This window comes from Plecotus auritus (genome assembly GCF_963455305.1).
Source record: "Plecotus auritus genome assembly, chromosome: 12".
In the NCBI taxonomy this organism is placed as follows: domain Eukaryota; kingdom Metazoa; phylum Chordata; class Mammalia; order Chiroptera; family Vespertilionidae; genus Plecotus; species Plecotus auritus.
The window spans coordinates 42,910,342-42,935,758 of NC_137778.1; the positions used below are offsets into that span (position 1 = coordinate 42,910,342).

General features: G+C 45.4%; 1 protein-coding gene across 1 annotated transcript; it reads left to right on the plus strand.

Moving 5' to 3' along the window:
* Window positions 1–25: 25 nt before the first annotated feature.
* On the plus strand, window positions 26–24,531 carry SASS6 (SAS-6 centriolar assembly protein). The gene is made up of 17 exons (XM_080649218.1): window positions 26–203; window positions 5,710–5,770; window positions 7,232–7,311; window positions 7,729–7,833; window positions 8,739–8,910; window positions 9,731–9,796; window positions 10,598–10,717; window positions 13,806–13,997; window positions 14,680–14,874; window positions 14,975–15,064; window positions 15,143–15,322; window positions 15,636–15,717; window positions 16,422–16,555; window positions 19,330–19,458; window positions 21,702–21,799; window positions 23,394–23,488; window positions 23,579–24,531. The coding sequence occupies exons 1-17, from the start codon at window positions 139–141 to the stop codon at window positions 23,686–23,688; spliced, it is 1,974 nt and encodes a 657-aa protein (XP_080505344.1). The 5' UTR covers window positions 26–138; the 3' UTR covers window positions 23,689–24,531.
* Window positions 24,532–25,417: the final 886 nt, after the last annotated feature.

Below are 25,417 nucleotides of genomic sequence, written 5' to 3' on the forward strand. Positions count from 1 at the left end.
CGTCTATTTCTATGCCCCGCCCCCTCAGCGGAAGTCGAGCGCCAAACTCAAACCTTAGCTGGACCGGGACGCCGCTGAGGCGGGTGCCGGAGCCCCGGTCTGCGGACGCTGCGCACAGCGGCGGGACAGCGGTGCAGCATGAGCCAGGTTCTGTTCCAGCAGCTCGTCCCGCTGCAGGTGAAGTGCCGAGACTGCGAGGAGAGGTGAGGCCCGCGGTCCCCGCTGCCTGCGGGTGGCGGTTGGGGTCGGGCCGAGGGGGGAAGATGGCGGCTCGGGCCGGTGGGCTGCGGCCTGCGGCGGGGTGTCGGGCCGGCGGCCCCGGGACGCGGGGGTGGGGGGACTCAGCAGGGACGCGGGGCCACCTGTCTCGCCGAGTGGCCGTTGCCGAGGACGCGCAGGGAGGCGGATGAGGAGGCGGGGAGCCGCCCGGAGTGAGTGTGGGGACCGTGGAGATGAGAGCCCGTCTCCGCTTTGACAGGTGGGAACTGGGGCCCGGCTGGGTCGCGCTGGGACGCGGGCCGTGGCTCCCGGTCTTGGGATTCTGTCACAAGTGCATTTGGGCTTCGCCTTCAGAACAGCCAGTTTTATGGTGTATCGCCCGTTCCCATTTACTACACTTGAAGTGACTAAAATCGGCTAAAAACCATAGGGGCCAGCCAGAAATTTCAGTCCTTCATGTAAATATCGCCGACGTGCCAAACGCTGGCCCCGCGCTGGGGCCACAGTGTCGGGTAAACGGCCCTTGTCTCCGTGGGGTGACAGCCCCGTGAGGTCGGAAATAAAGACCCATCTCACAGGCAAACGCAATGACAACTTTCATTGAGGAGGCGGCGCTTCAATAGAGAGATTGGACCAGAAGTCAGATAATGGAATACCCCCCCCCCCTTTTTAAAGTATATTTTTATTGATTTCAGAGAGGAAGGGAGAGGGAGAGAGAGATAGAAACACTAATGATGAGAGAGAATCACTGATCGGCTGCCTCCTGCACGCCCCCTACTGGGGATCGAGCCCGCAATCCGGGCCTGTGCCCCGACCAGGAATCCAAGGGTGACCTCATGGTTCATAGATGGAGGCTCAGCTACTGAGCCATGCCACCCCTCGCCCCCTTTATTGATTTTATTGGGGTAACGTTGGTTGATAAAATTACGTAGGTTCCAGGTGTACAAGTCTGCATTTTGTATTGTGTTCACCACCCCACGTCAAGTCTCCTTCCGTCACCGCGTGTATACCCCCCTTTACTCTCTTTAAACTTCCCCCACCCAGGAGAGTGCAGTGTTGTCTTGGTTCCCCCACTCATTAGGCGTCTCTTAGCTTCTCATTGATAAAACTGGTCTAACATGCCTGCCCAGGTGATTGTTAGGAGGGTCAGGTGTGAACATGTGGCATAGAAAACAAGGACATGGACTTATTGAGGAATGTGAAACTGGTGTGTCGTTTAATTAGGTCCAAAATCCGTTGGCAAGCCTGGCAGGGAGGTGGTGCCACACCCACACCATCAGCCCAGGATGGAGATGTGCGGGTTATTTCTGTCCGTCATTCTTTCCTGCTGCGCAGAGTGCCGGCCACTGTGGTTACTGGACGTTTGAATTGGAACGGATCCAAACTGATGTGCCCTAGAGTGAAATGCACAATGGACTTTGAAGGCTCTATGAAAAACGGGGGTGTAGAATATCTCGACTTTTATGCTGATTATGTATATTAAGATGGCGATATTTGGGGTATGTTGGGTTAAATGTGGCTTCCGGAAAATGTAAAATTATTATGTGGCTCATATTCGTGGCCTCCATTCTTTCTCGACCAGACACAGCACCGTTCTAGAATGAGTATAGAAAGATGAAAGGTGAGGGTGTAATTTCTGATTCCAACATTGAAACTCCTAGCTCTTCTCCATCTCATTATGTTGTTGAGCAAAAAATTTTAACTGCCACAGCTGAAGGTCTTTTTAAAGCAGAGGGTTTATTGGGCCATTGCTAGGCATGAAACCTAAACTGCCAGCAGCACGCCACGTGGAAAAGCCGTGCTGGCGTGGGCGAGTGTTTGTATACATCGTGTGTGTGTGTGTGTGTGTGTGTGTGCGCGTGCGCTGGGGAGACTGATGTAAGTTGTTTTAAGAGGATTTACACTGGCTCTAGATAAAGGGGTGGGCGAAGGTGAAGCGGGCTGGTTCTGGGCTGGGGGCGGAGTCCCCAAGGCGGTGTCCTCTGCTCAGGGTTCGCTGTGGGCAGCAGAGAAGTTCACGTGTAAACCAGAAACGGATGCTCCTGGGGTTGGAAGGCGCCAGGTTGTTCTCTCTCAGCTAATCGTAGAAATAGCCACCTGGAAGGTAGCCTGAAATCCCAGCAGTCTTTTGTCTGCTGGCCCATAGCTATTAACTGGTTAATTACTCCTGTCTGCTGCTCTGACTCTCCGGCTCTCATTTACTGGTAATTGAGACTACCTCAGAATTTAAGACACAATGTCACCCTTTTCACCCTCCTGTTTGGAAACCTTTCCTATCCCCGTAGTAGAGGTCAGCAAACTAGAGCCCATGGCCAGGGGGCCCACTGCCCATTTGTGTGAATAAAGCCTTATTTTTACTGGAGCACAGCCATCCTCGTTTGTTAAGGAAGCCTCTGGGGCTGCTTTTAGCTACGAGGGCGGAGATGAGTAATTGTGACAGTGACCCATGGGAAAATAATGCAGACTCTCTAGTTACGGATTCAAGGCCAGTTCAGCTCAACCAATAAATTTAGAATGCCCACTATGCACAGGAACTGTCCGAGGTGCTAAGAGTATAAAGCTTCCTAGCTCCTCACTTCCAGCCCCAGAACAACAGAAACCCCCGTTTTCATTCTGGTCCTCAAGGAACTCGTGCTTCAATAGGGTCAGCCGTTTTCCCGGGAGAGGCAGCACAGCACGGGTTCAGATTTCAGGCTGGGGGGCCAGATCTGCCACTTACTGACCTTCATTTTGTACAGGTTTGTTGTCAGTTTGTTTACTTACTGTCTCTGTGCCCATCTTTAAATCAGTGATAAACGTACCTGCCTCATGGGAGTATTATGACTTTGAAGTGAGTGAATACATATTAAAGTGCTTAGAACAAACCGTGCCTGGAGCACAGTACGCATTCACTAAACATTAGCTATTAACGTGTGATGAATGCATGAAGTTTACAAATTACTGACGTCATAGAGAAGGAGGCAGTTCCGTTAAGACAGTGGCACTGCTCGGAGAACTGTCTGGAGGAAAGTGGAAAATTTTGAAGCCCATGATTTGACACCAACCTGCTTTTTCATTTTTGTTTCCTGAGCTCCCCTCCCCGATGATGTAGTCACACTACGTGTTACCCTCCGAGGGCAGCTCATTCTCTCTCAGTGCCCTGCCTCTAGTCCTGCTCCCCTCCGCCTCCAGTGCGTCTTTCTTCATAACTTTCAAGGTCGGTCTTAAATCCCGTCCACCTAAGGCTCTGTTCAAGGTTGCCTGAGTTGATTAATTGAGCTTATTTCTCAGATAGCGTGATGTCGGTGAAAAATCTGAGTTCTGGTTTGGGCTCTGCAGTGTGCCCTTCACCAGGTTTATAACTGCACCTCAGGTTCTCCCTTTGTAGGACAGATGGTCTGACTTAAGATGACTGTGTTAGCTCAGGTGGTGTATTCCAAGGGCCTGGCAAGGCTCAGCAGTGTGGGCACTCAGCGAGCGGGACTGTCCCTCCCCTCCCTGGAAGCCCTACAATACAATCAGAAGCAAATCTGGGGCCAGGTCATTTAACCAGATCTCCGTGTGAGGACATGGACCATGTTTGTTTCTGTTTGTAACCCTAGCACCCAGCACAGTACCTGGCTTAGAGTAGCTTTCAATTGTTTGAATTGAGAGTTGAAGATCATAGCTTCTGGGCGGGAGAGGTGGGCTGGAGTCCAGGTCTGCTAATGCCAGATTTACCTGCCAAGGAAGATGTTTTGTACATGTATGCATTGTTCAGAATGTGGCATTTATTTTGAGAAATAGCACGTTTATTGAGGTTTTATTGATGTGTTTTATAATGTTCCTGTGACATTAGCCATTACAATCGCTAAAACAGGATTTCTGATTTCAGGTAGTATACCCTCTGAAAGCGCAGATTTTTCTATAAGACATTTGGGGAGGCGTGGGGAGCTGAAATAAACACGGGGAGCAGGGTTAGTCTGTGGGCCTTTCCTCCCTCTTTCTCCCAACATCTAATGCATATAAGCATTTGGAATATATTTCTAATGCCGCGGCCCTTTAATACAGTTCCTCATGTTGTGGTGACCCCAACCATAAAATTATTTTCGTTGCTACTTCATAACTGTAATTTTGCTACTGTTAATGAATTGTCATGTAAATATCTGTGTTTTCCGACCCACAGGTTGAGAACCGCTAGCAGGGTCACCTAAGATCATCGGAAAACACAGATATTTATTTACATGACGATTCATAACAGTAGCAAAATTACAGTTATGAAGTAGCAACGAAAATAATTTTATGGTTGGGGGTCACCACAACATGAGGAACTGTATTAAAGGGCCGAGGCATTAGGAAGGTTGAGAACCACTGCTCTAGATATTAGCAAAACAGAAACAAAACATTCTGTGGGTTTAAAGATAATTCTTCCTATTTTTGTGGTGTTCACTAGCTCTGCTTGTTTCTTTTCAAATAACAGACACAAGTTATGGTAACCTCATCATATGAGCTAAGATTTTAAGCCAATGTAAAATTAATAAGTCAGAGCATAAAAAATCAAGCACTTGAAGCTAGCTTTGGTCAGCTCTTACCAGGTTTTCCATCCGTGCGCATTGCTTTGTCCACACTTTCTATTTCTGTAGCATGTAAGTAGTGGTGGGCTGTGGGAAAGGTTTCAAACACACCTTTAGAAGGATAACTTAATATTGAACAAATTATTTGTTTCTTTCCTTTTCCATGTTATTTAATTCTAGCACAGTAGTTTAAGAACCACTTATGTAGAGATGGTTTTTCGCCAATATTTTCTCTTTATTTCCTAATTATTTAAATATCTTTGTTCAATTTGGTGAATGTTTATGAGCACCTTTATTTATATGCCTCTGTTCAGTACTGGATTCTGCAGGGTGCAGTATAGAATGTGGAAAACTACGGTTTCTTCCTTTTAGGGCCTCGAGTTCCTCTGGAATAAGATAGGTGGTAACCTGTTGGTGACACTTCTGTGCATATACTGCACGGAGTATATTGAACAGATGTACTTTGTGGATCTGAAAAAAAAAACACATTTTGTGTGTGTGAGGGGAGGGAATATGTTATCCTAGTCCTTGACTCAACATTCCAGTATCTTAATATTACATCACATTTTAAGTTTTTCAAATGGAATCTCTCATAAATCATTTATTTGAATCGGTAATTTTTTTAATGTGAAAAGTTATTAAATTGATGGTTTATCTTTCAACAGATGCTGTTTCAGAATCAGGATAGTAAGGTTATGGTCCAGGCTAGGCCTTCCCCTTCGTTTATCCCTCTTCCTCCTCATGACAACCCCGTTTTACAGGAGAGACAAATTTAGCCTCAGGTTAAAGACCTGATTGCTACTTACCAGTGGGAGAGTAAGAACTTGAACTCCAAACCCATGGTGCTTTCCCAGCATCTCACAGGGAGGAACGTCTGTGGAAGGCCCTGTCGCTGATCTAGGAGGTGGTGTACCTGTGTCCTGTGACTACTGACGGTCGGGCTTGTGTCTTCCCACAGGAGAGTCAGTGTTAGAGTGAGCATTGAGCTGCAAGCAGTGTCTAATCCGGTTCACAGAAAGGTGGGTATTCACTTCGCTTCTGAACTATGATAATTTCTGTTACATTGCAGATAATTATTTTTGTTGTTTAAGACTGTGAGATCTTTTTTACACCTATTTTGCTTTTAATTTGGGGCCATTTTGTAACTTGTAGGTCCGGAGTGGTAGAATGTACTACGATAACTAAGCGATTATGATACCACATATTTCTAAAGCACAGAAGATGGGGGTTGGGAGGCTGGGCCCCTGAGGTTTGCCAGGACACTTAAGATGCTAGAATATCTATTGCTACCCTAGAGAGCTGGCGTTCCATGGTGTGCATGTGAGAACGGGATGGATGAATCTCCGAGGGAGCTATTCTTAAATCTTTCCCTTTGCCTTTTGAAGAGCGGCATTTGGAGCAGCAGTCCTATATGGCCTTCAGACGGATACAGACTACAGGGCTGAGAAGTGGGGCATTGTTTTCTCCACCACGGCTTTCTCTAAAATATCCAGGGACCTGGCAGTACTGGCAGCAGCTTCAGTTTTTTACAGCATCTTGGGGTGGATTTCAGGAAGCACTTCAATTGCAGTTGCTTGGAGAACAGGGCATCTGAGGCAGAGCAAATGCTTGGGTTGCTGATTTTGGGGAGAGGTTATCCGTGTTATTCCTGTGCGTGCCGTGGGACCTCTTCATTTTCTGGCTCTCCTCCTGGGTGGTTAGGTTTTCCCAGGGCCCCTAACAGTTCCTCAGGAGCCACAGTGGGTTTCACGTCCAGTGGACCCTTACTCTGAGCCCAGTGCTTGTTTCGTTATCGTCTCCTTCATCACCTTGTCGCTCTGCCTGTTTTCCCGACACCCGTGTCCTCTGAGTCCCTGGTGTCGGTGTACTTTTCTGCCAGCTTTGGCCGCTGTGATGCGCTGGCACACGGTAAACTTGATCTGGAAGCAGGTCTTGATGAAAGCTGTTGACTCCCTTGAAGCTGAGGCAGGTGGGTTCCCCATGAGGCCATCTGGAGCAGGGGGTGGCCCGGAGGAGGACGACTGGCAGCATGTCACCTGATACCCCGTCCTCTGCCCGAGGGACAAATGCTCCTTTCTCCCAGGGTGGACGGTTGTGATTTCTGCTCATGTGTTTGCCACTTTTGACATACCAGACAGTTAAATTGCAGGAAACTGAAAATACAGTTGATTATGGTGCCGTCAGTGGTAAAGAATATTTTTGTCACCGTGTCATAGTGCAGCAAGGGCTGGGTCTGAATTTTCCTAAGGTTCTGCTAGGGTGATATTCCTAAACTTAACACTGCTGGCGTTTACTTCACTTCCTCCTCCCTCGCCCCCCTGTGGCTCCTGTGAAGATGGAAGTCTGTAAGACTCGGGAAAGCCAGCAGCTCCAGGAAGCAGAGCCAGCTGAAGCCTGATGCGGGTGCATTGATGTTGGGTGATCTCACTTTTTACTCAAAGCCACAGCTACTAAACACATTAAAAATCACTTTCTTTTAGGATTTAGTTATCCGTCTGACCGATGACACTGATCCATTTTTCCTCTATAACCTTGTTATATCTGAGGAAGATTTTCAGAGGTAACTAAATTTACTTTCCTGATCTTCTATTTAATCTAGGAATAAGTAAGCTTTTAAGTTGTGTGAATGCATTGGTACTGTTCTCTCTGAGACACATACACACTGTTAGGGACATTTAGGTATTCTGGGGACACTGGACTGTTTATACTCTAATTACTCAGAATGCTTTTGGGAAAATAAGTATTGCATAGATTATTAGAGTTCTGCTTACAGTGGCTCAGAAATTTGGATCTTTAGCTAAGTTTATTGACCTTTTCCCTCTCATTGAATGAATTTTATAAAAATGAAAGTTCCCTAGTTTATTAAATCTTGATTATGTATGGTTAGTAAAGAAAAAAATGATCTTCCAGGGTGTTAATTGTAATAAGAGATAGTAGTTAAATTTTCTAAAAATATCTTTTCCTGTTTTCTGTGTAGTTTAAAATTCCAGCAAGGTCTTCTGGTAGACTTTTTAGCTTTCCCGCAGAAATTTATAGATCTGCTTCAGCAGTGTACGCAGGAGCATGCCAAGGAAATCCCCAGGTGAGTCTCAGCACCGCGTCTCCAGCCTTCTCTCAGTACCGGCTCTCGGGATAGGACGGGTGGATGGCACAGTGTTCTCTGTGTGTGAGGTGTCCCTGTCCATCTTAAAAACGGGGGTTCCAGGGCTCCAAGAAATCTTAAATTTACTTAATCTCACGATTAAAATCAGAAACATTTACTCTTAATTTCCATTATCTGAAATATTTAATAGCATCAAGCGTATGTTTTTATAATGCGGTTGGAAAAAGGAGAGAATGAGTGGTGTGTGTGTGGGTGGGTGTTCATGAGGTGCCGATGCCTGACCCTTTCACGGTAAAGCTCTCCAACCTTTACCTGTTGCTTCTTCAGCTGGGGGTTGTTGAGCAAATCAGTTATGTCAGCAGAGACTACAAAAGTATGCTTTTCTAATCCTACTCTGTCTATATTTATTGGATGTAATTCATTTATAATCAAGAACTTACCCTCATCAATTAGGGCGATTTGATTACTCTGAAAAGTCATACAATAAAGGATAAATCCTTAATTCTTTTAAATTGTCAATTTTTAGAGTATGAAGTTGTTGCTCTAGTTATTTTTGTGGTTTCAGTTTGTTTTTTATTTTAGTTCTTCACTTTTTCTCATCTGTCTTTCATCGTGAAATCATGGGCATTAATATATTCATTATGTTTCAATTAGTTGGTTTTTCTTATCCAAGTTACACGTTTTACTATTGACACCAGTTTATCACATTTTACCATTGGGAGTCTTTCACATGGGCCCCTAGGATTTCAGTATGCCCCCTTTCCTGATCCTTCTACTCGTTGATGATCCACTGAGTTATGGAACGTGATGCAGTGGGGTTGTGACTCAGCGGGGGAGTTTCCCTACCTCATAACCGTGTGATAACGTGACCTTCGTTTCCCAAGGTTCCTGCTGCAGTTAGTGTCTCCAGCAGCTGTGTTGGATAGCTCTCCTGTCCTCCTCAATGTGGTAGAGACGAATCCTTTTAAGCATCTTACCCACCTCTCACTAAAACTTTTACCTGGCAATGACGTGGAGATAAAGAAGTTCCTAGCAGGCTGTTTGAAATGTAGCAAGGTAAGATCTGAATTCAAGCTGTTCTTTTAAAATAACTACCGAAGGACTCAAACAAAGCACTGAAGAGCTATATTGCTTGTAGTTTTGGTTTTCTGAATAAGATGTCCACAAAATTTTTGTAACGTAATGAGTATATTTATTTTCCATTTACTCAAGGGTCAAAGATAGAATGGGACTAGGAACTGAGAAAGTTAGGTTCCAGGGTTTTCACTACTTTTCTGCGATCTCGGGCAGGTCACTTAAACTCTAGGGGTCATGGTTTCGTCAGCTTATCGATACGTGTAGGATTATCTCCAGGGGTCCTCAAACTTTTTAAACAGGGGGCCAGGCCAGTGCACTGTCCCTCAGACTGTTGGAGGGCCGGACTATAGTTTAAAAAAAAAAACTATGAACAAATTCCTATGCGCACTGCGGGCCCGGGACGAGTTGGCTGCTAAGCAGGACAGGCAGCGGCACCCGGCGGGCCGGATACATGTCCTCGGCGGGCCGCATGTGGCCCACGGGCCGTAGTTTGAGGAACCCTAATAGCCCATCTTAAATTGAATGAAATAAAATTAGTGCTCTATAGCAGCATTGGAGGCCTCTTAAGCATTTTCAGAAAGTCTCCTTCGTCAAATGCTGTAGACCAGTGCATCTCAAAATTTAATTGCTCACAAATCTAGGGATCTCGCTGCCACAGATTCTAACTCAGAGGTCTGAGGTGGGGCCTGTGATTCGAGTTTCTAACCAACTCCAGCCTGATGTTGACGCTGTACTTTGCTAAAGTTTGAGCAGTAGCATAATTAAATTGTAAGCTACATCATTTTATTTTTATAAACAGGAAGAAAAATTATCACTGACACAATCACTAGAGGATGTTACTAGGCAACTGAATTTCACACAAAAGGTAAATCAGGTTTCCTTTTTCTTTGTAAGTCATCCAAACCTTGGCTCTGAATTGCCTCTGGAATCCCATTCAGGCTTTAGTGTATTTTTTTAAAGCATGCTATCACACAATTCCTCCTTCTCTTCCACCCTTTTCTACCAGTTAGTTATCTTAATCCGATGCTTTATCTCTTTGATGTTTTATTCCATCCGAACACTTTTGTTGTCCCCAGCACATGGCACATTTCCTCGCGGTCTTCATTAAGTCAGATGATGTACAGTGTCTGTGACAGGCTCCTTCCCTGCTCCTCTCGTTTACCTCATTCCTCTTGTCTGAAGTGGCCTCTCAGGTGGCCTGGAAACCTTCCCCTTGTGTTATGTTTAGAATTAATTCCTCTGACAGGTTTATCGTCTCAGTCATAGCTACTACTTTTTGCCCCTAGTACTTGAAATTGAGGACCAGACTATCTGATAATCCGCTATTCTGCACAGCACGGCCCACCTTGGGAACCTGTGCCCAGGCTTCACGTATTAAGTGAATGCTTCTGACCGTCTGGCTCCATCCAGCTGGGGTGTATACTTCTTCATGCCAGAGGAGGGGACCGGGTGGGGAAGAGCCAGAGTTAACTGCAAGGTTAAAGGTAGACAAGCTTGGCCGGTGGACCGTTTCAGATCTGAAACTGCTTTTATTCTAATCTTGATTTCCTCAAATTCAAAAAATCTTTGCTTCCATATTCCTTGATATCCTTGTAAATATTGGCATGTTCTAACCCGATGACCTGTTTAAGAGAGACTTACTGTTTTGTATTGAACTCTGATGCAGACATTATCAGAAAAAGTTCAAGAATTAGATAAGTTGCGGAATGAATGGGCATCCCACACAGCAGACTTGTCGAATAAGCATTCTCAGGAGCTGACCAGTGAGAGGGAAAAGGCCTTGCAGGTATGAACCTCAGAGGAAACTGGGAAAATGTTTTGTTACGCTTCGTCATCGTGTTCATTATAAAAGTGACGTGCGCATACTTTAAAGTGTTCGACTTGACAGGGTCTATAAAAATGGTCTCCTTCAAAGTCTTACTAACTAGAGATAAACTGTAAATATTTAATGGGGTTTTCAGACTTTTCTCCATACGTGTAAATAATAGGTAATTTGTAAGTATTTGTTTATGTTTATAAAATTTGAAATGTGTAAACTACCTATAATCATAGATACATGTGTACACACATTGGGTTTCGGTTTTGTCCTCTGCTACTGAGATCCTACTGGATCTATTGGCGGGAATGTTTTTCACCTCACATGACACTGTAGGTATCATTCTTTTTTGGTTCACATATTCCTTTTCAGTGGCTGCATAGTATTCAGTGTTTGGATATAACAAATTATTTAACTGCTTATCCAACGGTGGACATTTAAATGCTTCCAATTTTTTATTATTGTAAATAATACTGTAACGAACATTCCTTGTTCCTAGAAGTGAGATTGCAATATACCCATATAAAATATTAATGGATATTGCATACTATAACGTCAAAGTGACTGAAGGATTTGTTTGCCTTCCCTACTGCATTTTCTGATAGGTTGTGAATCAGTCCTTTGAGACTTTAAAACCAGCTGCTCTGTTCTCCTTTTGCTGATAGATATTCTATAGGGCAGTGAATCTAAAACTTTGATGTGTATCAGAACCATCTGAAATAAAGTAGAAAATCTAAATGATGTAATTCTGTTCCTCAACTTTAAAAAAAATCACACAGGCGCACGTGCGTGCACACACACAAAACAAAACACTTCAAAATGGTAATGATCACTGGGATAAAACCGTTTTCCCTTTTACTGCCTTTGTTGCCATGAGCGTGTCCGATTACCCTTAGCCGGTCGCAGGTAGCACCTCTCCCAGGTGGCTCTGCTTGTTTTTCTGATTGCCCCTTCAGTGATGTCTTCCAAGGTTGCACTCGCAGTTTTATCTGGACTCTTACCTGTTGTATGTTTTTTGCTCCCTTCTCCTCCCTTTCCAGTTTTTAAAAAATGAGGGAATTTGTAAAGCAGTAACGTAACATTCCCAAAGTATTTTATGAAAAAGACTAGAGGCCCAGTGCACGAATTCATGCATGGGTGGGGTCCCTCTATGTGGCCTGCAGGGATCGGGCCGAAACCTGCAGTTCATTGCTGCCTGCAGCTCCTACTGTGCCTACCACGGGCTCACGCCAATCAGTCCCTATTGGGAGAGGCTTGCGCTGCCAGAGCAACACTCGCCAGCCATGAACCCTGCATTTGGCGCCCTCCCAAGCGGAGTGGCCTGCAGGATCAGGCTGAAATCAGCTCTCCGACATCCCCTGAGGGTCCCAGATTGCGAGAGGGTGCAAGCCAGGCTGAGGGACCCCACCGGTGCATGAATTCGTGCACTAGGCCTCTAGTCCTTTTCATAAAATACTTTGGGAATGTTACATTACTACTTTACAAAACGGGAGGGCTCCAGGGCGTGTCTGGCCCATCTCACTCAGTCCCGATCTGCCAGACCCCAGCAGCAAGCTAACCTACCAGTCAGAGCATCTGCCCCCTGGTGGTCAGTGAACGTCATAGCGGGCAGTTGAGCATCCTTAGCATATCATTAGCATATTATGCTTTGATTGGTTGCTTGGTTGTCCTGCTGTTCAGTCTATTTGCATATTACCCTTTTATTATATAGGATACTTTCCTGCACTTGTGGTAGGAATTTTTGAATGGGTACAACTTTCCTGAAATGCAGTTTTATTTATTTTCATTTTATTTTTACTTTTATTATTTTTATTTTTAAACAAGCAAAACTTTATTTAGAAACTTATAGAGGTATGAAAAGTGAACCATGGAAGAATTGAGTCAGCTTGGCTGGGTGGGCTCAGGAAACAAGTCACAGAGATAAAAGAATGGACTTTGGAGCTTAGGAGAGAGAAAAGGGGAAATAGAGAGAACATGCTGTAATGCACTTTTAGAACTTGTGTCAAGCTTCATATTTATTCACATTCTTGACCTATAATTAATCATAAGGAAATAGTCTGAATTTTGGATGTATATCTATGTACAGTAATAGGAATCATTTTACTTGTAATTGTGAAAAATTGGAAACTCAGTGACCACAGTAGGGCAGGGATTAAATGAAAGAAGGTACAGCTATGGGTGAAATGTTGAGCAACTACTCACATGTCTACAGATTTTTTTTTTTTTAATGATGTGAGAAGGTGCAAATGGTAAGGGCATGAAAAGCATGATTAAATTGTATAAATAGCTTAGTCCTAATACGTTAAATTTAAATATGCATATTGTGTATGTATGAGGGATGTTATTCCTAAATCTTTAGAATGAGTCCCGGGATGAGATTATTGGCCATTTGTGATTTCTTTGTGCCTTTAATAGCATGTATAACTGTCATAATTAGAAAAGTAGTTTATTTCTAAAAAGTATTTAGGATTTGATAGTACTCAACAGGAATTACTAAGATATGTTTGTGGTATGAGTCAAACAGGCAACATGGTATTACATACACAGTTAACACCATGTTCAGATTTTAGTTTAGCTAAAATGTAACTACTAAATGTAGGGCTGAACTAATGCACAATACCTTGCTGATTTCACAAATGTAGGTGTGTGGTTTTTTGTTGTTTTCATTATAAAACACGTTTAAAAAATGGAAACAATATAATGGTGTTTAAAGCAAATACTGACAGTTCCTTATGGACCCTCTCATTTGGTTCACACTCTATATACTATTTTGCAGTTTGCTTTTTTACTTCATCCTGTATTCTTCTTCCCTGAACTTGAAGACCATTAAATCTAAACGTGTGTTCAGGAGGAGCAGAAGTTATGAACGACAGTAGAGTGTAAATCTGCCTTTGTTGACCTTACCTGCTCCGTCATGAAGTTCATGATTGAAAACAGCTCCTCTTCAAAACAAGGAAATCTTATAATTACAGAGAAGAATAACGGATTGTGTTTTTCTTCGCACCTTCCCGTACATGTTTTTCCTTTGAACTTGGTGCTCTATTTTATTATATAATAGGCGCAGATGCAGTACCAACAGCAGCATGAGCAGCAGAAAAAGGAGCTAGAAGTCCTCCACCAGCGCAACACTCAGCAGCTGCAGAGCAGGCTGTCGGAGCTGGAAGCAGCTAACAAAGACCTCACCGAGAGGAGATACAAAGGCGACTCCACCATCAGAGAGCTCAAAGCAAAGCTGGCTGGAGTTGAGGAGGTATCGAGCGACGGGCTTGGTTCTTTCCCCCGATGTAAAGAAGTGTGAGCGACAGAGAGAACTGTTCACTCTTGATTTATGGTTCTCCCCCTGGTTGTCTTTAAAATCAGTTGGAGGGGTCTTACTGGCCTAGCCCGAGCCATACCTCATATTAACTGATCAGACTCTCCCGAGGCTGGCACCAGGCATCAGGACAGACAGACCTTGGAGATACCTCGGGCTGGGTTCCAGAGCCCCACAGTTAGCGAGGACAGTGGTTTTTAAAACTTGTCAGGTGCTTCAATATGCACATCAGTTTGAGAGCCACTGTGTAGATGGTGGAATGATAAGGTCTTTATTTTATGTATTTTGAAATTCTGTTATAATCAGTATTTATTATCCAAGTGATTTTTAAAACTGTAGATTTCAAGACATTTCTTAGCTAGTTTTTTCAAGTTGTAATTTATTCACAAGTTAGGATTGTTTTATTTTTCCTTGTGATTGGGTTAGTTTTTAGCCTATTCACAACTGTATTCCGAATCTACAAGTTACAGACACCCTTAGGCTTTTGTACCCTTCAGAACACATCAGAACTAGAGCTTCACCATTATTGAGGACTTTTTATACTTTAAGCATCTTAACTATAGGCGACCAGGCCGGCAGCTTTGCTTTGTCGCGGTGCCTCATTATTTACCGCCTCTAGGAGCTGCAGCGGGCGAAGCAGGAAGTGCTGTCTCTGCGAAGAGAGAACTCTACGCTAGATGCCGAGTGCCACGAGAAGGAGAAGCATGCTAATCAGCTGCAGACCAAAGTGGCTGTTCTAGAACAGGAGATCAAGGACAAGGACCAGCTGGTCCTAAGAACAAAAGAAGCATTCGATACAATCCAGGAACAAAAGGTCTGCTTCACGGTGTTGTGAACAAATTGATGATCACGTTTATGGTGATGCTTTTCCTCAAAAAGGGCCCTAATGATTCATGTTTTTAAAAACATACCAGGTGGCTTTAGAGGAACACCGCGAGAAAAATCAGGTACACATAGGAAAACTGGAAGCAACTATAAAATCATTATCAGCGGAACTGCTTAAGGTTTGTCTTTGAAAACTTAACAGAACGTTAATGTTTTATTGGATTACATAGAAATATACATCTGAAGCTCTTTTACAGGCAAACGAAATTATCAAGAAGCTACAAGGGGATCTGAAAACTCTAATGGGCAAATTGAAACTGAAGAATACAGTTACCATTCAGCAGGAGAAACTCTTGGCTGAAAAGGAAGAAAAATTACAAAAGGAACAAAAGGAATTACAAGACGTTGGGCAGTCTCTCCGAAGTAAAGAGCAGGAGGTGGAGAATATTTTGTATTTCTGTGTGTGATTGTTTGTAAAAGATAACACATTGCCTCAGAAGTATAGTTCAGATTTCTACTTTGTTATATTAGAGAATGGCTTTGGCTTCAACTAGATTCAACAGAAGTGAATAACTTATTTTTGTTTGAAAAGTTAGTTATGACTCACATACCTTTAGTGTTCATTTCCTAAATAGGTGAGCCTTCATTACTTAATAATAAGTAATGAACTCTTAAATTAATAGCAGTCAGTATATTTCTTCAGTTTTTAATGTAGTCTTTATTATATTTATGAGGATTGACTTATTTCAGGTATGCAAATTACAAGAACAGTTAGAAGCTACAGTTCAAAAACTTGAGGAAAGCAAACAGCTTCTAAAAAATAATGAAAAGTGTAAGTATGTTATCTTTTTATGTAAATGAAATTCATTGTTTTTATTCAGAACCTTAATATTATACTTGAATTCATAGAAAAGTCTAGGAAAATCAGGCTATTGCTATATGCAAATAATTTCTGCTTGAAATATACTGTCTTTTCTCTTTGCTATAGTAAATTATATCACCTGCCCTATAAAACAGTTACCATCATTAAAAGAAACTCTATCACCCATATCAGTGACCCAGAATTAAAAGTGTTAAAATATTACTGTAATTTACTTTTTAAATTCTTCCCTCTTTTGCAATTGCTGTATTTACCTAATAGTAATAATATAAATTATTTGAAACTAAAATACAAAATTAAGCCTTTAACTAACATTTTTCTGAGTTACTAGTATTGGTTGTCAGGTATGAGTGTGAAATTTAAATAAACTGTAAGATATCATTCTTAAAAGCCTTCAGAGAGACCCTTGACTAGCAGACACATACTTGGGATAGTAATAGAATAAGGAGTTCTATGTGCTAAAATAATCTTTTTTTTAAATAAGAATCTTAAATGACAAAAATTTAAGTTAACCTATCTTCTTCTGTTATATAAGGCAGTTTTAAAAATTTTAAATTAAAAAAATAACCAGCATAATTTTTAATACTTAAAATGATTAGGGAAGTAAAAATAGCTTACTAAAGTTCTTTCCCTTGTTTCTTGTTGTTTTCGATAAGTAATCACATGGTTAAATAAAGAACTAAATGACAATCAGCTAGTGAGAAAGCAGGACGTGCTGGGACCTTCGGCCACTCCACCGGTACATTCTAGCAGCACGATCAGAAGTGGACTCTCTCCTAACTCCCACATGGTAAGATTTACATGCAGATGGGCGAGGTCTCAGTCAAGTCCCTAGAACAGAAAACATCCCCAGGTTGTCACGAAGTCTCCGTGACACGGGGGCTGGTGCTGATACACGGGAGTCCAGTCATTAGCTCCGAGGAGAATCTGTTCCCTGCAAGTGGACCAGGTGGACTGCTCTTAACAGAGAGGCTGTACTTCAAGGGCACACTTCTCGTACGAGTTGAGTAGATCTAGAAATCATTCACTGTTAAGTCCTGCCAGAAGAGCCGAAAACTTAAACACACCACACACCACACACACCACATACCACATACCACACACACACACACACACACACACCACACACCCCATACCCCACCCCCCCACACACACACCATCCCACACACCACACACACACACCACACACACACACCCACACACACCCACACACACACCACACACATACACCACCCCACCCACACACACACCACCCACACCACACACATACACCACCCCACACACACACACCACACACACACACACACACACACACACACACACACATATATATATATATATATATATATATATATATATATATATATATACTTAGGAGGCCTCGGGAAGGTGAGAACAAGGATTGGGCTCAGTTGGGAACTGTGGTGGAAGCGACCTCAACGGAACTCTATCGGAAAGAGAAGAGCCCTGTTAAGAGGCTTCTCAGCTCTACAGTCTAGCCCAGTGGTCGGCAAACTCCTTCGTCCACAGAGCCCAATATCAACAGGACGGTTGACATTTCTTTTGGGAGCCACAGTTTTTAAACGTAAACTTCTTCTAACGCCACTTCTTCAAAATAGACTCGCCCAGGCCGTGGTATTTTGTGGAAGAGCCACCCTCAAGGGGCCAAAGAGCCGCATGTGGCTCGCGAGCCGCAGTTTGCCGACCACTGGTCTAGGAAAAACTGCTGCGAGATAGAAGCTTTTAGCTTCCGGAACCATATCTCGCTTTTTCCTTGCAAGAAACGCAGCAGGTGTTGCTAGGAGCTGGACCGGGCCTCCCAGCCAGGCCTCGGCTCGCCTCCGGACCTGGGCTTCTCACGGCGGACAGCGGACCAGCCCGCTCTGCCGGCCCAGGACACACACGGCCACTCCGGCCCTGGCCGGTGCTCCGTTGGTCGGAGTGTTGTCCGTACACAAAAGGTTGCGGGTTCAGTCCCGGTTGTGGCGCGTGTGGGAGGCAGCCGGTTGTTTCTGTCTGTCTCTCCCTTCCTCTCTCTCAGAAAATTAATAAGCATATCCTCAGGTGAGGATTAAAAAAAAACAAAACAAGACAAAAATATAGACATTGCCAACCCAACAAAATAGGCAGCCCTCTTATCCGTGGTCAATGAGTGCTTCATTCCTAGTGACAGCTTTGGCCTTCATACATTCCCCCTGCCGTTAGGTGAGATGTACTCAGACACCCGGGCAGACAGTCACCCTCACCTCCTGATGGCCTCCAGGCCACAGGAAAGCCCCACTTCCTTAAGCCGTCTCGTAAGCCCTCCCGCGCCTGGCTGTGATTCCAGTGAACCCCTCAGCAGCCTGTGGCTGAGGCCCCTGTGGCTCCTCACGGTGGGCGGTTCCCTCACGCCCGGAGCAGTGATCAGCCCAGCGCGTCCACCGTGCATGTCCCTGTAGTCCTGGCCAGAGTGCACTGGCGAGGACCTCCAACTCAAATGCCTGACAGTTTTCATCTGCTCTAGTGAGCCGGGCAGTCCTGGTGTTTAAAGAAGGGAAAGGAGCCCTGGCCGGTTGGCTCAGTGGCTAGAATGCCAACTCGCGGACTGAGGGGTCCTGGGTTCGATTCCGGTCAAGGGGATGTACCTCAGTTGCAGGCTCCATCCCTGTGCAGGAGGCAACCCATCGATGTGTCTCTCACATCGAAGTTTCTCTCTCTCTGTCTCTCCCCCTCCACTCTAAAAACTCAATGGAAAAATATCCTCAAGTGAAGATTTAAAAAAAAGGTGGGGATTTCTGCTGAGGGGCAAAAGGTGAAAAGAAGTGCCTGCTGCTGAATTACAGAGCTGAAAAGACTGCCGCGGAGCCAGGGGAGGGGTGCTGTCACGCAGCCACTAGTGTACACAGACTGAAGATGAGCGTTTCAGTTGGCCTCAGTGATAAACGGTTTCCGTGTCACTGGTTAATGGTGTCGTTACTATAATGAAAAGTATTGGTAAAGCAAACCATTGTCTCCATCAGTCAGTTTAAGAACACGGATGCTCTTGTTGCTACTCACTCTGGCAGAAAAGGATTGTATCCCTGATGGCTCTATTGATCTGTGAGTCTATTCCCCCCCCTCCCTCCCCCCTCTTTTTAGGGCTGGGTGTGTGGCATGAGAGCGAACCAAAGATACCTCAGAGTCTGGATAGTTCCAGGAGCCCGGCCGGTGGGCTCAGCTGGTTGAGCATTGTCCCATGCACCAGGAGGTCACCCGTTGGGTTTGATTCCCAGTCAGGGCATGTGCCCAGGTTGTGGGCTCAATCCCCTTCCTCTTTCTGAAATCAATAAAAGGGTATTTAAAAAATAGGTTGAGGCAGGTACAGGGGTTGGTCGGTTGAGCTGGCCCAGCCCCTGGGAGAGCCGAGCTACCCCAGCCTCGGGGTGTGGAACAAAGCGGCGTTTGTGGTGTCGTGATGGACAAAACTGGCCTGAGGTGGTGCTGTTCACTCAGTTGTTATAGCAGATGCTCGGGTCTCGGATCAGCAAACGCTTACGTAGAAGCAATTCCTCATCCTTCAATGCGGTGTATGTTTATTTTTAGGTTGATGGTAGACTGGCTTACCCAACCTGTGGCCTCGGGTACCCTGTGTCCGCTGCATTTGGTTTCCAGAACACCTTTCCCCAGGCTGTGTCTGCCAGAAATGCCCTCCACCCGGCTTCAGGCCCAAAGGTAAGGAAATGAACACTTAAGGAACTACATGTAGCCAGTTATTAGCTTACACGCCCTCTTCATCTGTAAAAACTGTTTAAAAACTGTTGTGGTCAGTTGTATTAGGTCATGTGTTGGATGAGTACATCATCAACTGTCTAGTGCAGGGGTGGGCAAACTTTTTGACTCGAGGGCCACCATGGGTTCTTAAACTGGACCAGAGGGCCGGAACAAAAGCATGGATGGAGTGTTTGTGTGAACTAATATAAATGCAAAGTAAAGGAGCGGAGGGGAGAGCAAGAGAACCGGATAGAACAGCCGGATCCGGCCCGCGGGCCGTAGTTTGCCCATGGCTGGCTAGTCACTGTGTAAGTCAGAATTACAGGATTGTCTTCTACTCGATGGAGTTGTGGTCGCTGCCTGCTTTGGAGACTGCGCCTGGGTGGCCTCGTGCTGGCATCCGCTGCGTGTAGCCGGTGCTCCTCCATCCCGCGGGTGCCCGCCGTGGGCCGCTGGCGGTTTGCGGTCTCAGTCCGCACCCAGCGCTTAGCGGTGTCTCTGCGGCCTTAGGCAGCGGATGTGTAGGGTGGATTCCGGACAGTAACTGGGCCGTAGGCATTTTGGCTCATCTGGCACTTCCCTGGGAATTAAGTGGGGAACATCTTTTTATATATTTATGGGCTGTGTTTCTTCTATTAGGTTTCTGTTTATCCGTTTTATTCATCTTCGTTTGGGAGATTTAATCCTTATAAAATGATGTCATGACTGTTCTTTATATGTTCCAGACATTTACTGTTGGTTTTATATTTCCACTGTGGTTATTGCCCTGTTTTGGACTTGTCGTGTTTGTCTCCGTCTGGTGCCTTTCAATTTAAAACGTCACTAAGGTGTGATGTACGTACCGTACGTCTCCCGTTGTTGTTCACTGTTTACTGATTCGGTCAGTTCATACGGCGGTGAGGCCGTCACAGCAGTGCGGTGTGAGAGCACTCGGTTCTCCTCGGAAGGTTCCCTGGTGCTTCCGCACGGAACCCACGCTCGTCCCCTGAGCAGCTGAGCGCCTGCTGACGTGCTCTCTGTCGCTGTAAACCTGCCCCTACACCTCGTGGGAATGGGACCGTGCAGGGTGTCGCTTCCCAGCTCTCTCCCTCAGCACCGCGGTTTGCGGTTTGTCGGGTGGTGGTGCGCATCAGGGCCCGCTTCCAATTGCTCGTGCTGCTCACTGCGTGCGGAGGCCACGCTAGCCCCTCGTCTGCCATTTGATGGACGTCCGTGTCATTGTCAGTTTGGGGCTGACTCCAAACAGCCGCCAGGACCGAGGTGTGCAGCTGTGTTTTTCCTGGGTGAATACCATGAATAGAAGGACTGGCTGGGGCAGAGATTTAATTTTTAAGAAACTGCCCCATTTTTCCAAAGTGTGGTCCAGATTTGATAACATTCTTTTTGTTTATTTTCTCCAGTTTTCTAATTGTTTATGATTGGTGGTCAGAAACTCTATTCTGCATTAATATCTGATATTCTAGTTTTCCTCACTCCTTTTGCATGTTGATTTTTTAATGAGTTTTAAAATCATCCTGTCTGGCTTTTAAAAATTCCTATTCCTGTTTGATGTTACTGTGTTAAATGTGTAGATCGCTGTGGTAAAAACCAGTATCTTGAGGCTGTTGAACCTTGATATCCAAGGACAGCAGCGTTTACCTTTCTGATTTCCAATTTCATCCTGGTACACTGGTGTCTGTCTATGCCGACTTCATTAGGCGTTTTTATCAAAAGTAGACATGGTTTTCGTGTGCCTTTCCTTCTTTGATCTGTTGGTGGGGATTCGTGTTTGTGGGTTTCCTGACGTAGATACATTTACACATCCCTGGCGTGAGACCCACTCAGTCACAGTCGCTATGTCTTTAAATAGACTTCCATATCACATGCTGGTATTTGGTTTGGACTTTTACATGGATTGTTGGATTACTTCTATTTTAAAATCCAAATTCCTAGCCGCGTTTATGAGTAACTCTGTGCATACACTTGTCTAAATGTGTTCGTGCTTTGTCTCCGCCGCTCATCTCGCTTGTGTGATAGGAACCTTTGGGGCAAGGGGAAAAATCCTTGTATTAAATCCTCTCCACAAAGCGTGTTTGTAATGAACTACAGTGCGCCTGGACCGCTGTGCTCTCGCTTATCAGGAAAAACGGGGAAGCACCTCGCTTCGTGTAGCTTGTCTCCGTCCTCACCAGTTCAGTTACATGAGGTGTTTTCTCGCTTCACAGGTTCAGTTTAACTTGCAGTTGACAAAACCAAGTCCGTCACTAGGGGATGTTCAGTCAGGAACAACTCTTAGTGTGCCCGGCGCCGCTAATAAGGAGAAGTAAGTACTTCTTGACAAAACGCGTAACGTTCGCCCTTCTGGAAGTCATCCGAAGGGATTGCACCGGGGCCCGAAAAGCCAGGACGCCTGTTTATCTGCGACCTTTTCAGTTGATGGTCCATGGAACTTACTCACTCTTAGCTATAGGGAAGGGGTTTTTCATATGTTTTTTAAACTGTAGGATGCAGTTAGATATATAGTAAAATTTTATTTTCTAAAAGATAGCTAGAAATCTTATTAATTCCTAATAGTCACCTGAGGAAGCAGCTCATTAACCTGCTGGGACCCTTCGGCAAGTAAGAGTACAGGCTGATGAGATTGTCCCAGCGAACATGCATACATACATGTCCCAGCGAACATGCATACATACATAAGCTTCCTGTCCGCGTGGTCCCGCTGGGCCTGCCCAGCTCCTCCTGTCCCTCGGCTCTGAGACAAGGGTTCACCTGCCGTCCGTCGAATCAGCGAGCTGTGGCCGAACTAAACAGCTCAGATGTGCAGACTGGTCTCTGGCCGGGCTTCATGTTCATAACACTGTTTCCTGGTTACAGTGTGAGGGCGGGCAGGGCCACCTGCTGGCACTGGTGGCCATGAGCGGCCGCCTCCATGTAGTCACACTAGGAGACTACCGCGGCGCAGAGGCCTCTTACCGGCCCCCGGCCCTTCGCCCGGGGCTGCTCTAAAGCCGCCCCCGACCAGTATGGAAACAGTCAGTGCGGGAGCCTCCTGTTTCTCCACTCCGGGGCGTTTACACACGCAGGTCACACCCAGCTCACTCGCACAACGTGTGGCGATCGTGTTTGCAGAATAAGAATCAAAAAATCGTGTCCGTAAAAGTAGGACTGGTCAGCTGTTTTTTGCATTTTCTCTGTTGAAATTGGTTAGGTTTTTAAATTGTTGTCAGCTAGTGGCAGTGAGGATCAAAGATTAAAGAAGGAAAAACGTTAAAATGGAAAAAATACCTATTCATCTTTCCTGAAAATTGGGAAAAGACCTTCCTCTAATTTTAAGGTTATCAGGTCATTGTTTAGCAAGAACTTTTACTTTCCTGTTGCAAGGACGCCACGAGAGAAGCTGCACCGGGGCAGGTGGGAAGAAGGGATGCAGGGGCAGAGAGAGAAAATCCAGGGGCGGACATGGCTCTTTTTGGAATACCACATTTGTGTTCATCTAACCAGAATCCTGTTGTGCCAGTACGCAGTGATATCTGTTAATGACCCTCTGAAGCACAGACTTGAAAGAGCTTTTGGGGAAAGGAAGAAGGCATTCATTTAAACAGACGAGGTGGGAAAGTCTCAGTAGCATGTTCTCAGGGCAGGCCCCTGCGTATGGCATGGTCCTCGTGGAGCGCTCGGTTCTCCCACGTCCCAGCCCCGCCCTGCGGGTTTCAGCTTTACGTGTTCAGATCCACCCGCTGGAAGAGGGCGCCGCACTGGTGGGCACAAAGGTTATTTGCTGAAGAAAACGGGCTAACGGGATTTGTTTTGAACAAAACTATAAACATATATAGTATATGGATTAGGCGAACATTCACAATTAACTACTAACGAGAAAAACAAGAGTTTAAGTAAATAATTACTGTTTTCCTGTTAAGCGGTGAAAATGTGGGGCTGGAGCCCAAGTACCTGAAGAAAAGGGAAGACAGCATTCCTTTGCGGGGGCTCAGCCAGAATCTCTTCAGCCCCGCAGGTGAGGCCTCCCGCGTCCCGTCCGCTGCGGTGGGAGGGAAGGGGCCCGAGGCTGACGGGAGGCCAAGTCACCTTCTCTTCCTCATTGCAGACCATCAGAAAGATGGCCCGCTGGGAGCGCTGCAGCCAGCCTGCAAACCCGCCTCGGGCCCTTCCTCCTCCTCCTCGGCGTACTTCCCCGGGCAGCTGCCGCACAGCTAACGGCGCCTCTGCCCGCGTGAGCCGGCACCCGCCTGGTGGAGGAACTGCGGCCGCAGGGGACATCCCGCACACAGGAGCAGCGGCAGAGCTGCCAGGCCAGGCAGCAGGCTGTGCGCATCTCGGTGCTGCTGCTGCTGCTGCTGCTGTCCCTGCCCGCAGGCGGCTCCGAGGAGCCGATGGGACCTGGGGACTTGGGGACCGAGGCTCGGAGTCGGTGTGAGCACGGGGCTTTCAGGACAGCATGGGGCTTCTTAAACTCGGCCCGAGCAGCTCGTACACGTTCCCAGGCAAGGCTGATCGTTAGACGGGGCGCTCTAATCACAGTGACTCCCTGGTGGTCACAGTGTCCGACGGAATGGGAGCTAGGGGATGCTAGTAATTCGTTTCATCATTTTCATTGGTAAAACGTTTTAAATTTGCCACCTAAGAATTATGAGGGAAGATGGTTATCTCCTGAAGTGTCTGTATTGTCGATGATAATGTACAGTAAAGGGAAAAGTCATAAAGTTAAGTGAATCCTTCATAGCAAGTATTTTCCTTGAACCCTTCCAGGTAGCTGCTGAGTAACTGGGACGTGTCTGCGGGACCAGATTCGGTATGACGTGCTCGAGCCATTTGAGCTGCAGTTTCCGGGGGCTATTGCTCCCTGAAAGTCTGTGCTCCCCCCAGTTTTCCTTCCTTTGGAGTTTTACTAGCGTTCTGTGCAGTTCCATTTGTATTGGTGGCGTTCTGTTCTGAAAATGAGTACTACACAAAGGAGCATCATGAACATCCATTGTACTTGCTTTTTAATTTCAAAACGAGCTTAATTGTGTGTGTAATAAAGTAGGCACTTTCTCTTGGTTTAAGTTTTAGGTATGAGTAGTTCCTTGGGAAAAAGTAGGTGATTTTAAAAAATTCACCCAGAACCATAGGGCCCATTTTTCTTGTGACAACCATCCAGTCAAGAGTATCATTCTCTTAAGCAGCGTCTCAGTCAGTTTTTATTTGTAAATATTGCTAATGTTCATTTAATCTTTCAAAAATTCTTTTCAAGGACCATACTGTACAGATAAGAGACATTTCAAGATACTGACATACCAACAGCTCCAGGGTCAGACAAAGAGCCTTTGCTAATTGTTAATGAAGCCATATAGAATCTGATACTTTGCAGCTGCTGGCACTTACAAGGCGTCCTGAACGAGGGAACTCACCGACAACAGTCAGTGGCCGCTACTGGGCCGTGGCTTTTCATCTGTGGTGGTTTCCTCATTTACGTACACTGCCTGGGTGAGGACACCTGGTTACGGCCCCTGGGCGTGCTGAGTGTGGGAAGAAGGCTCTTGGCTAGGTTCGATCTGCCCTTGTGAACACTGTGTAAACGTGCACAGAAGTTTAGGGACAGGGTGTGGATGGGATGACATACAGGTAGTTTTTTAAACATTTTAATATAAATTAGAATTTCCAAATGGTGACTTTGATGTGCCAAAGATTTTATATTAGATGTACATGTACTGACTTTTGAGTGTGCTAATTCTTTGCTCTACCTCTTAAACTTTTATTTGAACTTGTTTTGCAGTTTAAAGTATACATGCTGATAATGAGAATGTTGAATTTAATGTGTTCCTGTGAACTGTGTGAGTTTGGTTAGTAAGAATATTTCGGGAGTAGGACATGTAAAAAGTATATGACCCTGGCTGGTTTGGCTCAGTGGCTAGAGCTTCGGACTGCGGACCAAAGGGTCCTGGGT

Bases quoted from the DNA above. Each gene is read 5' to 3' on its own strand.
- SASS6 (XM_080649218.1), top strand. From the start codon at position 139: ATGAGCCAGGTTCTGTTCCAGCAGCTCGTCCCGCTGCAGGTGAAGTGC. The intron at 5,771-7,231 runs GTGGGTATTCAC...ACTTTCTTTTAG, and splicing joins CTAATCCGGTTCACAGAAAG to GATTTAGTTATCCGTCTGAC. The intron at 10,718-13,805 runs GTATGAACCTCA...ATTATATAATAG, and splicing joins AGAGGGAAAAGGCCTTGCAG to GCGCAGATGCAGTACCAACA.